The following is a 14,205-nucleotide window of genomic DNA, read 5'->3' on the forward strand; positions in this document are numbered from 1 at the left end:
CTCCACTGCCCACTCCATATTACGTTTTTGGGGCTTGTCAGTGTTTTACATTAGGGCTAACTGGGACGCATACAAATCTGGTAACTTGGCCATGGCGGGAAGGTAGGAAGGAGCAGAGCTGGCTGCAGGTGTCTGGTCCTGACCACTCCTCTATGCCACCTTGAGGAGCTTGCTGACTTTCTCATGACGTTCTCCCATTCCAGGAGCTGCAAGTGCGTTGTCCTGGCTGGAGCACGGTGTCAACAATGGCAGACTAAGGCCAGAGGTGATGGCTTGAATGCCAGGCTGGGGTGCTGGGATTTTTCCTGAGGATTTCACAGGACAGAGGTTGGCTTGGAAAGACCAAGGTGGGGCTGAGGGACATTCCCCCTACTCTCAACCTCGGTGGGCTGTTGCAAGCCTGGAGGCCAGAGAAGACAGGGGCCTGGGATGCCGCGGGTGCAGGGGGAGGCAGTGAAAGAGATGGCTGCTTTCCGTAGAGCTGGTCGCGGAGGCAGAAGAGGAGGGTGTGGGGCGTGAGGTGGCCGGCATCCGGGCTGGCCAATGGCCGGGCTGCGGCCCCTCCGCGGGGCGGGGTGGGCCTGGTGGGCGGGCGGGGCTCGGGGGAGTCTGGTGGGCGGGCGGGGCGCGGACTGCGGGCTCCTTTGGGTACCGGCGCTGCCGCACCCCGCCGCGCTCCCGCACCCGCGGCCCGCCTACTGCGCCGCTCCCGCATCTGCACCCGGAGCCCGGCGGCCTCCCGGCGGGAGCGAGCAGATCCAGTCCAGCCCGCAGCGCAACTCGGTCCAGTCGGGGTGGGTGAGGGGCGGCGGCGGGGGAGGCGACGACTCGGCAGAGCTCAGCCTCCCTTGGGTGGATGTGGGGCGGGGCTCTCGAGTAGGACCCGACGCCAAGGCGAGGGGGCTGACCTGCGCTCGGTCGACCCCAGGTAGGGGCTGAGAGAGGCTTGGGGTGGAAGTAGGGGTCGGTCACTCTGACCTGGTCGAGGAGGGGTCAGGGTTTGAACCGGGGACAGAGTCTAGGTGAGCTGGGGCTTGGGAGCTATTAGCGTAGAGGATCCGGGTTCGGTTGCTCTGGCGAGGGCTCCAGCATCGCAGGTGAGGAGCAGAGCTCAGCTTGTGCTCGAGGATGGGGGTACGGGGTCCTGGGGCGATCGGGGCTCGGGCTGGAGCGGGTGGGGTCGCGTCTTTTCGGGTGTAGGGGAGCTGCGTTTTCAGGGGCCTCAGTTTCCTCCCGTCTCCGGGCGGGTGCGGGAAAGAGGGGCGCCAGGGGCGGGCGGCGGGGCGGAACGGGGCGGGGCGGCGGGCCGGGCGAGGGGGGTGGTCTGCGCGCCTCTGATCGCGTTCCGGGACACACAGGCGGCGGCTGCGGGCGCAGAACGGAGATGCAGCGGCTCGGGGCCACCCTGCTGTGCCTGCTGCTGGCGGCGGCGGTCCCCACGGCCCCCGCGCCCGCTCCGACGGCGACCTCGGCTCCAGTCAAGCCCGGCCTGGCTCTCAGCTACCCGCAGGAGGAGGCCACCCTCAACGAGATGTTCCGCGAGGTTGAGGAACTGATGGAGGACACGCAGCACAAATTGCGCAGCGCGGTAGAAGAGGTGGGTGCGCCCTGGCGGCGCGGGGCTCTGGGAAGCGCCAGACTGGGGGCAGCGAAGGCTGGGAAGGCATGGAAGAGCGCTGGCCAGGGACCTCGGGTCCCGCGCAGGGCCTGGGGAGGGCCGACAGCAAATGCGGAGTGGCCTGGAGGCAGCGCGGGGTGATCCCGACTCCCGCCTCGTTTTTCCTCCTTGCCAGAAAGTCTGGATCTGAGCCTGTCCACCGAGAGGCTCTGCAGCTGGACCCTACCTAGGTAGCTGGGGCCACCACCTGCCTGCAGTTGGCGTCAGGCATGCCGTTGGGCTTCCCTATTGTCAGCGGAGGTTTGCAGGGCCCCTGATATTCCAGCACTGTGGTTTCACAGAAACCCGGGGCAAGCTCCAGGCATCGCCAAGTTCTAGCTTGTCCGTTATGCTTTGAGCTTGTTAGGATGCCATTCAGGGACAAACAGGCAAAGAGCCCTGAGCTTTGCTGGCAGTCTGTCTGGGCTGTCTTGCTTCTCATGCAATGTGGGGGCAGAGAGGGAAGATGGAAATCCTAAATCTCAGCACCATATGAGTGGCGGATGAGGATGTGAAAGGCAATCCCCCCTCCATCCAACAGTGCTTCGCATTTGTCCTGGGCTCAGGTCCTCCTCTGCCACTCAGTAGCAGGGTGACATTGGGCAAATCACTTAATATCCTGCACCTCAGTTTCCTGTGAAAACTAAATGTCATATGTGTGGGCACCTGGCAAGTAATAGGTGCGCAGTATTTAGCAACTATTATCAGATACCACAGTAGCTTAGCAAAGCTTTGCCTAGCTTCTGCCCTCCATCACCTGCAGGTCTAAACACTGTGGGTGGCATCTTGTTCTGTCCTCTGCGATGGTCACCCACGGATGCCCAGGGCTGCCTGGGCAGGAGATGTCACTGGCCCAGCCCTCTCCATCCAGGTGCGGGGAGCTGTCCCTGGTGCCTGGGGTGGGTAGGCGTGGGCACTGTTGGGCCCAATCTGTCTGTAGCCTGTGTCTAGAGCCATCCCAGTGAAGGAGTCAGCAGGAAACCAATGTCCAGGCTGGTTCACCCCGGTCTGGCTTCACATCCCTGCTGTCTCCAGCTTGGTAGCCCCCTTGGGCAAAGCCTTAACTGCTGGCCCTTGTCTCCAGGGAGAAGTTGCTTTCTCCCCGCAGCCGTTCGTAGTTTGGGGCTATTTCCCCTCCCACTCCACAACAGTTAGCCTGTGGAGTTTGCAGTGAAGGGGGCACTGGCTTGGGAGGCAGTGAATTGGGCAGCTGTCCTTGAATATCCACTGGACAGGCCCAGATCCCAAGACCCATAATATTTCGGTTTCCTGTGATTGCAAAACAATCATGACATGGAACAATTAAAGGGTGAAGGGATTCAGATAGGCCCCAATGTCTGTTAACTCTGCAGCTTCAAATTAAATGGAGTTCGCGATGCCTCTGGTTCTAGGGCAGGCCATCTGCTTTCCTTATCCAGGTTCTAGGACTTTCCCTCCTGCACACAGGTTCTCAGTAAGACTGACTAAGTCACCTCTATGTTTTTGTGTCCACCACCGTTCAGAAAGTCTGCAGCGTGGTCCTCTGACGTTAGCTTCTGCTGAGGGAGGAGAGAGAGCAGCAAGGGCCTCCTCAGTCTCTTCTTGAGCAGAGCAGTGTGGGGCCCTGCAGGACCTAGTGACAGGGTCTTCTCCATGGGCGTTATCCAGACTGGATTTTGCCAAGACCCCAGCTTTCCTCCCTCTAGATGTGGCTCCGTGTAGGTTGGGGGGTTGAAGTTTGCCACCAGAGGAGATGTGGGCTGTCACTTCTACCCCACTCTTTCCCAGAGGTGTCCTCGCTGGCAGTGGGTACAGGATGAGAGAGGTTGAACACCGTGGCAGGAGAACAAGCAGTGGGGACTGATCTTCCCTCATCCAGTCCCTGCTGTGCCACTTACTGGCAGTGGCATTCTGAGTCTGAAGTGGAGAAATGTCCACCTCTTAGGGTAAGGTGAGAATTAAATGAGATGATGCGAATAAAGCAAATCAGTGAGTTGGGAGCTGTCCCTGAATATCCACTGCTCAGGTCAAGAGCCCAAGATCCGTGATCTTTGTTTCCTGTGATTGCAAAACTATCATGACATGGAACAATTAAAGGGTGAAGGGAGTCATATAGGCCCCAATGTCTCTTAACTCTGCAGCTTCAAATTAAATTGAGCTTGTGGTGCCTGTGGTTCTAGGGCAGGCCATCTGCTGACTGCCTAAAATGAGGTTAAGTAAAACAGGTGTAATACAGGTAGCTTCATTGTGAGGTGGCTGTAAGGATGACATGATGGTTGGTTGTAAATAAGTAATAGATATCATTATCATCATATTAATAGTAGCAGTATGAATGATAACAAAACACTGCTAGAGTCTGATAGATTCTCAATAAAATCTATCTTTTAAAATATCCTAAACCATTAAAAACTAATCTTAAAATATTAAAAGTATCTTTTAGATATCTTCAAAAATAGAATACAATAGATTGTTTATAGACTGTGGTTACTAGTATTAACTTTTTGTGGAGACTGCCAGAATGCCCCTTAAATCTCATAGACATAGGATAATTGGTATTTAGTCATTGTTCAGGGGAAAAATCAAAAAGGACCTGGGCCAGATGCATTATTTGTTTACATAGTTGCATCATGAATCTGCTTTCAAGTAACTTCCTGGCATTTTCAATGTTCCAGCTGACTCAAGCTGTTGAAGTTTCTTAAGGGGAAGGACAAAGCAGCTCTACTTGTATGGTCATTATTGGGAGAAGCAAATCTTCAAATGCCTTCAATCTGGGATATTCCTGCTTTCCTGTGCTACTATTCTGTATGCTACCAATCAATGTATTCTGAAGATATAACCACTCTGTTTCTCCTCCCCTCATGGCCAGTTCTGTAACTCACTAGTTTTAGAATGTTCTTACTGCCTCACCTATTCCTAGCAAGAACTCCAATTCCAAGCCTGGATTCATCTCTTCAATTTTTCCTACTATACATGTACCCTTTTGCAGACACACAGATTTAACCAACTATAAGTGCCATTTTTAATAGCATTCACATTCCTCCTCTATGAAACAGCTCCTTTTGCTTCAGACTTAAGTTTCTCTTGCTAGTGGCAATAATAGTTGCGGTTGAAATTTCCATTGTAAACTATACTTTTAGTTCATGGTGCCATTTAAGAACCGTTAGCTCATTCTGTTGAAATAACCAGTGGCTGAGCTGGGGGGAAAAGTTTTATAAAAAGACTATCTGCTCAGCCCAGAGCAAATTCTAGGTTTGGCAACTTGTCAATTATTTGAAAGCCAAACTGATCCCGATGGGAATTTAAAAAACACTAAAACATTCTCTTCTTCTGGGTGGGTCCTCTCCAGCACCTTCAGTCTTCTCTTCCCAGCTGCGTTTTTTCTATCACTAACCAGAGTGGTAACTGAGGGCAAGGTCTCTTGCTTTTAAGAAAAGTCGTTTTCTTGCCCACTCTGTCTTCTATCTCAGCCCCATTTCTTCTTCCCTTTGTTGGCAAGCTCTTCAAACACGTGATATCAACTGTCTGCTCTTCCTGCTTCTAGCTACCCATTCCCTTCAGAACTCTGGCAAAACAAACTGGCTTCTTTTGAAACTGACTTCTTAAAGGGCAACATGATAAAAACAGCTGTGTATTTCATCTTTGCTGTGTGGCAGATAGTGTATTTTATGCCTTAATTCTTATATCTACTTTATGGTCCTTAATTCTTACATCTACTCAACAAAGTAGGACATCCCTATTTTACAAATGAGCAAGCTGAGGTTTAGTGGGATTTGGTATCTTGCCCAAAGTCATACAGCTACTTTGTGGCAGAGCCAGGACTTGAACCCACCTTGTCTGACTCCAGAATCCTGGTACTTTCCACTGTGTTCCTCTCCGAGGATGCTGCAGGCAATGACTTGACTCACCCAGTGGCCATCTCTCAGTGGCTTGATCCTTCTAGACTTAGAGTCTTTCCCACCCAGAAGGTCCCTACCCAGAGGTGGCTCCCATCTCCTAGACCTAATTCTAGTCAGTTCCCTGACTCCCCTCTCTTTCTGGTCTACTCTTTATATTATTTTCCCGCTAGCCTTCTGGAACTTGCTGTAGTTCGCTATTGCCTGGAACAGAGATTCTTAACTGGGGATCAGAGGGAGGGGAGGGAAATCCTCAGAATCATCTGAGAAGCTCAGTATTATCAGGGTCTCATCTCTAGAAATCCCAATTCAGCGGGTCCATGAAGGGATCCAGATATTTCAATTTTTTAAACTTTTGGACCAGACTCTGTAATCACAGCTTCCCCATAAGGTTGCTATGAATATTCAAGGCATCTGGTGCAACGACTCAGACACAGTCAATGCCCCAAACGTGGGGGCTATTCTTAGAATTATTATTGTTATGAAGCCAGTGATCAAGTTTCAAACATCTCAGCAGCCATCTCAGAATCCAGCACAGCACTGTGTGCACTGTGGCCACTGACTAAGTCCTTGTGGAGCCTTTCTGCCTACCAGGTTTTATTCACACTTTGAGTTTAGTGTTTTTGTGTTGCATTGAGACATGAGGATTCTTTCCTCTTATCCTCCTCAGCTCAGCAAACCTGGTGGTTAAAGCAGGGGCTCATCTAGTACTTAAGGGGATAGAGGACAGTGATTTTTTTTAAATAGGAAAATACTTTTTGAGCATTCTTTTAAAAAAAAATAAAAATAGCCCATAGTCAAAAATAGTAGTGTTGGAAAATTGCCAACTATCAAGTAGAACTTCTCTTTGTGTCTCTCATTTGAAATTCCTAGAGAGAGTATCTGATTGGCTCAATTAGTCTATGATGTGGCCTCCCTTTGGGTCCCATCAGCTGTGAACAGGTCACATTGTCAACTGCCCACTCATCGGGGCCAGGACAGGGTGATAAATCTGGAAGGGGAAGTTGGGTGCAGATATGAGGTCACTGACATATCTGGTATAGATGTTATGGAGGATCATGAGCCTGGAGGATTTGAGGACAGCGGCCACAGAAACCTGCCACCAGAGAAGAACATATGTTCAAGAAGACCAGAAGGGGTGTGGACCCCGGGAACTGGTTAACTGACCCTCTACAAGGGTCCCTCTGCAAGGATTTCTTACAAGGGTCCCCAAGAGGTAGGGTGGGGAAGGAGACACCGCTGTGGCCCTACCTACAGGGAATAAGTTTAGGTTCCCTCCATCCCCTGACCCTACCACCACCACCAACAGGTCCTGCCACACGGACTTAAGAGCAAATAGTGTATTTGGGATGTGCTCCCAGAAAACACTAGCAGGAAGTGGGAAAGTGTGATGAAAGAAAGGAAAGACAATCAACAAGCAGGTTATTGCTGCGGGCATCTAGGGCTCCATCCCACTGGGGGCCTCAGAGGGAGACTACGTAGATTCTACATGCTTTAGAATTGTCTAGCGAAGGGAGAAGCTAGACTGTTTACCTCCATAGCCTGCCTCTGATTGCTAGGATGTTAACTCCCTAGCACTTGGGGCCTATGCAGACTGAGCATACTTTGGTGACCAGAGAACGCCCTCAGAGAGAGACAGAGTTGGTTGTTGGCATTTACGGGAACTGGATGCAGGTGACCTCCAGATTAGGCCACCAGGAGATGGGCAGGGCATCAACAGTGTTTTTACAGGGAGCAAGACTATCTAATGGAAACATGTTCAAATCCAAGCTCCACCCTTTTCTGGGACCCTGGGGAATTTATCTAGTCTTCCTGAGCCTCAGTTTCCCTATTTGTAATATGAGGACACTAACACCCACCTCCCAGAGAGGTTGTGAAATTTCAGTGCTGTAATGTATGTAAAACATTTAGTATAATATCTTATCATAGTGAGTACTCAATAGCACCTATCATCATCATCATTCTTTGTAATTGCAGAAGAGGAAAAGAGAATTTTTTTTCTAATAGACTCTCATTTGTAACAAGAGAAAATAATTTTGCTCATTAAATTCATCGATTTAATAGATGGAGGCAGAAGAAGCTGCTGCTAAAGCGTCATCAGAAGTGAACCTGGCAAACTTACCTCCCAGCTATCACAATGAGACCAATACAGACACGAAGGTTGGAAATAATACCATCCATGTGCACCGAGAAATTCACAAGGTAAGTCATGGCCAGCACTTCCTCCTTTCTATAGCGTCCAGTCCCATCAGAGAACTAAGGTTTTTTTGTTTTTTCATATGTGATATACAAGCCCAAAATACAATTGAGAATCATAAAATACAGATTGAAAACCAGAAGGAGTAATGTCACTGTTTAAAGTGGAGAGACAATGTATCAGGATCCTAAACTGCTTTTGCATTTAAGCAATATATTTAACCCTAGGCTTCCTGCCGGTCCAGTTGCAAAGGAATGTCCAGGGATTATCATTTGAAAAAAAGAAAGCAAATGAATGTCTAAAAAGACCCTTTCCTAGCATTGAATTTGTGGAATTGATCTATCTCATAGGTTTTTATGTATGTCTCAGTAGGGATTGAACTAGAGACCATGTTATGGTGAATTGACCGTCACTTTTTTTTAGGAGGAATGTAAATATGATATACCCCATTTCCAAAAGAGAAACCTTCTATTGCTACAAAATTAAACATTCGTTTGCTGGTTGTGCATTCAAAATTCTATAGCAGATTTTTCCCCAAACTACCACCTGTCTGACTGCCTCTTGGTCTAACATCATGCATGAAGAACAACCAGGTTCATTCCCATTCTGACCTGATGAAGAAAGCTCTGCAAATCTCGAGGAACATATCACTAGCTTGCCCCAGTGTGCAACGTCTCTGACATGATTTGGCAAGACTCTGAGAGCAAACTGCCTAAGACTGTGTGCTGTGCAGATATTCAGGGTCGTTGTTAGCATCCCGTTGTGAATGTCAAGGAGCCTGCCCCCTCAGCTCATCTCAACTCCTGTATGCAAGGCCACAGTGGCTTTCACAAAAGAGCCTCACTTTTATTCAAGTGCCCAGGTAATTACTTGGTTGAAACAATAGTGTTTCTGTGCCACAGAGCATAGGGGATCAATTTTTATGTGCTGTTGCCTTGACTATAAAGTAGCTTTCGTGTGGCACTTCTCCCACTGCATAGTAATGGGCTCAGTTAGATGGATCAGCTACAGAGTGTATCCTCCAGGTAAATGAATGAGTTTACCCGCAGAACTTAATCCTTTGGCATTGCTTATCTGCGACTGAAGAATGTTTTCAAAGTGATTGTTTTATTCTTGTCAAAACCAATATCAAGCCATCCTTTCTGACAATAATTAACCAAGAGGTTTGGTTGCTTCTTAAAGTTGCTTCTTGTAAATGTCAGAATACCTGAGTGTGAGTCCTACCAGTCACGAGTGTGATTTTTGAAAAATTACTTAAATGTCCTGATTCTCACTAACTGCATTTATGAAATAAGGATATCAACATCTACATTACAATATTGTGCAGGTCAAATGACCTAAAGTATGTGAAAGCTCATTGTAAACTGTAAAGTGCAATGCAAAAACCAGTGTTCTTATTATTACTGTTATTAGAATCATTATGTCATCAACACAGTGCAGTAGTTCTCAACTGGGTTTTATAGAACACTAATCTTCAGCCAGGCGTGATGGCTCATGCCTGTAATCCCAGCACTTTGGGAGGCTGAGGCAGGAGGATCACTTGAGGTCAGGAGTTCGAAACCAGCCTGGCCAACATGGTGAAACCCCATTTCTAATAAAAATACAAAAAAAAAATTAGCCTTAGCTGGGCATGGTGTCACGTGCCTATAATCCGTAGGAAACTGAGGCAGGAGAATCACTTGAACCCAGGAGGCGGAGGTTGCAGTGAGCCGAGATCATCGCACCACTGCACTCCAGTCTGGGTGACAGAGCGAGACTCTGTGTCAAAAGACAAGCAAGCAAACAAACAAACAAAAAACACTAGTCTTAATGCAATGCTTCATAAAAGAAGAGCTCAGTAGTAGTGAAACATATTTGGAAAACATATATTCTTCTGGAGATTTAAGAAAAATACAAATTGTTATAATAAAGGTTCTAATAAGTCATGCAACCCATACATATAGGCTTGTAGAAGTTTTAAAAATATGACATTGGTTAATTCTATAAAAAGCTGGCATAAAGGAAGAGATCATTTCTTTTGGGGAGAGGAATTATTTAGGTAAAAATGAAAAAGCATGGCGATTAAGATGTGGTCCTTACCTTCTCAGATCTAGAATTTGATTCCCTTCTGCAAATTAGTACAAGAGTTTCCACTTTGTCCTGGCTGCAGATTCCTGTGATATTAGAGCTGGCAGAGACCTTAAAGATGATGTAGAAGTGAGAAAATTTTGAATCAGAGAAAAGATATGATTTGTTCCAGGTGACGTACTAGATGGTTATTGGTGACTGAGACAGAGCTCAAAGAACACACATCTCCTAGCTCCTGAGCCAGTATCTTTTCTTTTCTTTCTTTCTGTTTGTTTGTTTGTTTTTGAGATGGAGTCTCACTCTATCGCCCAGGCTGGAGTAGCGCAGTGGCATGATTTCGGCTCACTGCAACCTCTGCAGCCCAGGTTCAAGTGATTCTCCTGCCTCAGCCTCCCGAGTATCTGGGATTATAGGCACTTGCCACTGTGGCTAAATTTTGTATTTTTAGTAGAGATGGGGTTTCACCATCCTGGCCAGGTGACCAAACATCTTTTCTGTCCTTCGTCACCAAACCAAACATTAGACATGACCTTTCATGGGGCAGGAACAGTCTGTGTTCTATGTTAGACTTAGTTTTGAGATGCCTGCACCTGGTTACAGAATCAGAGGTAGATAACAGATAGAGGAATATTGGAACAAGCCTTTCATTGTACTTAAGCACTTTCTTGATGAAATGGAACCATTCACTAGAATCAGGTAGGGCTGCTAGAGCTAAAACCTGCTTGCTTTTCATGAAAGATGTTCAACTAGACACCCAGACTTGTAATTTGTCAAAAATAAAGTTGACATTGAGTTTCAAGTGATGAGCCCCAAGAAAGATAGAAACAGCTGACATCTTTGAGCATTTTGCTGGCTGTCAGGCACTGTGTGGAGTGATTTCTCTGGATCGCCTCATTTCCTCCTCATAGCAACCCTATGAGGCTGACTCTGTTAACATCTCTTATCACTGTGCCCAGGGGAAGCCATCCATCTCACAGCTGCTGGGGGAACTCAGAAAGAAAGCGGGGTGGGCATTTCGACTCCTATACTGGATGCTCCTGCTTCAGAAAATGGAAAACAAAACACAAAAACAGCTTGTGGAATTTGTCCAGAATTCCTTCTATTTTACTTTCATTGTACCTGTTTTACTATAGATAACCAACAACCAGACTGGACAAATGGTCTTTTCAGAGACAGTTATCACGTCTGTGGGAGATGAAGAAGGCAGAAGGAGCCACGTAAGTTGTCATTTCCCCTGTACTTGCACCCCGACACGCTCACTTTCATTTTCATTCAGTTTGCCAACAATGACTCAGATGCAGACCATGGGCAGGAGGGAGTGGAGTCTCCTGACTCATTTCTACCAAGATTCCTCAATTCCTACATTTCTGACCAGACAGATGCAGTCCAGTAACAGGTTGCGCCTCCATGCACTTGGCATCAGAAACAACAGAGAAATTAAATTGAGTGGTCATTTGCATGGCCCATCTCAGCTTTGAAAGGTGTACAAGCAAGTACCAGACATGTTGACTGGGACTTTGGTGACAGACCTGGTGTATCAGGTGGTGAAATCCCCAAAGCCTCTGGGATGGCTACCCCTTTTGTAATCCCACCTCTGGTCAGGCAGTTTGAGAACAAGAACACCTTATGTAGAGCCCAATGGCCTAAAGGGAAAATGGCTGTCCATCCATTCCAGGGCTAGTCTCTGGTCCCCTGTGATTGCTTCTGTTAGTTGCCTGTTGCTTAGTCCAGAGGCAGAATGGATTTCACAGAATTATAGAGTCATAAATTTGGAAGGGGCATGATTTCACAGAAAGAAAACCTGGGAACAGGTCGGGGGATAACCCGGTTGAAGTCACTGGTCTCCTAACTCCCAGACCAGAGGTGGCTCAACTGCACTTCATCTTCCCAAAGATATGCTGGCTTCAGATGCACACGCCTGCTGAGGAGTGGCCAGCAGGGAAAGTGTGCCTTTTTTATGAAGACCGCAGGAAGCTAGCACCCCCTGTATCCAGATGGCTTATGCATCCTCAGCCTTCCCAGGGCACTGAGGATTTTCTCCACCTCTTTCGGTCTGATGGCTGGAAGAGAACCAGTGTACGGATGACAGTTAGGAAGGTGGTGTTGTCTTGGTTAGTAGCTGATGGATTTTTTCCCTTGTTTTTGGCACAGTGCTCAAATGCCAGGAGCTGGCCGACATTTACAGCAGGCTGGGGGTCCAGTTGGCTGTGTGCAATGGTAGTGACCTACCATTCAAGGAAGCCTGGGGGTCGGGGGAGGAACTGTGCAGTGAAGTGGAAAGGGCACTGGCTGTGCAGTCTAGAAGCCCCATTTTGTCACCTACCAGCTAGGGCACCTCAGTTTCCCCATCTTCAAGTGAGGTAACAATGTCCATCATCTCTCCTAGCTCTGGCAGCACAGAAGCCTCTCAAACAAAGACAAGATTAACTAAGGCAGGGATGGAAGAGAGGCCAGCTTCCAAAGGTGGGAAGAGAGAGAAGAAAGAAAAACAAAAACCAGCCAGCCATAGGATATGATCATGGTCCTAGAGGGAAGTGGTTTAGAGTGTCCCAGATCTCAGGCTGTGTTTGGGGTTTGATGAAGGATTGAGGCCTGAGCAGAGTTGTAGAATGAAAAGGGCAGGGGAAGCAGTACTCACAGGGCTGTGAATTAGGAAAAAAGCCTTTGTTCTCAAGTCAAAAAAAACTTGATCTATCATTGCACAATGGTATAGCTGTGCTCTGGGGAGGGCAGCAGCCGTGCCTGTGAGCACACCTGTGCCTGCTGGAGGACCAAGTGTACATGAGGCTGCCACACGTGCATCCCATGCTGCCCCCTCCACCCCTTCAATGAGGCAACTGTGTCAAGTTGGTGCCTTTTAGTCAGGGGAACTGAGACTCTGAGAGTGGGATGGGGAAGAGACAAGATCTTGAACATGCCGAGGACATGCTTGGGGCAGAAACCGGTTGCCTGCACTTTTGTGCTGTGTGTCACTTTTCCCAAGCATGCATGGCCTTGTGTGCCCCTGTGTACTCTGCTTCAGATCTCATCTGGGAGGCCCAGAATCTCCACACCTGCCCACGCAGTCTCCTGTGGGCATTGTATGATGGAGGACACACCTTGGCCCCCTTGTGCAGGGCAGAATCTGAACCCCCATATACGACAGTCCTGAGAATGCAGGAGGTTGAAGGGAGCAGTAGATCTAAGAACCCCACGTGCTGGAGGCTCGCCAAGGTTGTCTTGATGCCTGCTCAGACCCTCGGGATATGAGCATATTGGGTTTCTATATGAGACTAAATTCCTGTTTGATTAACTAGAAGGGAGACCTGGGGCGTCTGATGCTTGACTGGTCAGTGTCTGGACGATCCCAGAGGGCTTTGGAGAACAGATTGGAGACTTTTCAAGCCACCTGAGAGAGGGATGTCATATGGCAGAGAATGTGGCATGTGTGCCTTACTACAGAGCTGCACTCATTGTCGGAGTGGCTTGCCCAGAGTCAGGGAAGTGAGATCTAGTTTCCCATGTCCACAGAATTCTTTCATTCAACCACCTTCCTATTCCTGGGCTCACCGTCGTCCTAACACAGTTGATCTAGGGCTTCAGCATCGTCTTTACAGAGACACGGAGCTCTTTTTCTGAATAGAAAGCGATAAAGACTAGTTTACTATCAAAGGAATGCAGGGGACTGTACATTGTCACCACTGTCTCATTCTATCATTTTGCAATTTAATGGTTTTTACAGTTGGCTCTGAAACGCATTACACACTGCAGAAACTTTCTCTCAGATGGAAAAGGGAGATTTGCCATGGCAAAGGACAAATCATATGCTGTGTAAACCTTAAAATACTATACACAGGAGCTAAATTTTCAGGCTTTACAATTTCCAGATGAATTCAATTAAAAATAATCAACCACGCACCCTATACTTTCCTTTCTTCAAATGCTGGAATGTGTATTAATATGTATGGTAACCCAAGGAGGCTCACAGAAAGTTACAGAGAGTAACACTATACGCCTGTCTAGAAATTGCACGCAGTATGTGCAAGGCCCTGGTCTGTTTTTACACTCAAATGTGAAAGGGGAAAAGGACGCCACAGCTTGTTATTTCACCTGAGCACGTCGGCTGATGGGGATGTGGTCTGACGTCTTTGTTGTGAGGCTTTTGAGCTGCACTTGCTGCCTGCCCCACTTCATAGGTCAGTGGCAGATGCACTGATGCTGTGCTGCTTTTGTGCTGGGGGTGAGGAGGAAAGCAGCATGTAGAAGCTAGAGCATGGGCAAGCCATTGTGCATTAATAGGACACTTTTATTTATGGAACTGTGTCCTCACATAGGAAGAGTCTGGCCCAATTAGCCAAGGCACCCTTTTGATGGCACACATCCTCTTTAAAATCCAACTCGCAGCTACAAGGCTTAGCATGTCCTGCATGTGT

General features: G+C 48.1%; 1 protein-coding gene across 3 annotated transcripts in view; it reads left to right on the plus strand.

Annotated features, from left to right (window-relative positions):
* The first annotated feature begins 595 nt into the window (after positions 1-595).
* DKK3 (dickkopf WNT signaling pathway inhibitor 3) overlaps positions 596-14,205 on the plus strand; it is a 46,155-nt gene continuing 32,545 nt past the window's right edge. The window contains exons 1-4 of one of the 3 annotated variants that reach the window (XM_063641991.1): positions 596-928; positions 1,359-1,597; positions 7,594-7,731; positions 10,927-11,010. In XM_063641991.1, coding sequence (XP_063498061.1) covers positions 1,385-1,597; positions 7,594-7,731; positions 10,927-11,010 — 435 coding nt within the window. In that variant the 5' untranslated portion in view covers positions 596-928; positions 1,359-1,384. The remainder of the gene's footprint in view (positions 929-1,358; positions 1,598-7,593; positions 7,732-10,926; positions 11,011-14,205) is intronic. The other 2 variants (XM_055282414.2, XM_055282413.2) reach the window with 2 other exon arrangements.

The sequence above is a fragment of the Symphalangus syndactylus genome, chromosome 6 (assembly GCF_028878055.3).
Source record: "Symphalangus syndactylus isolate Jambi chromosome 6, NHGRI_mSymSyn1-v2.1_pri, whole genome shotgun sequence".
Lineage (NCBI taxonomy): Eukaryota > Metazoa > Chordata > Mammalia > Primates > Hylobatidae > Symphalangus > Symphalangus syndactylus.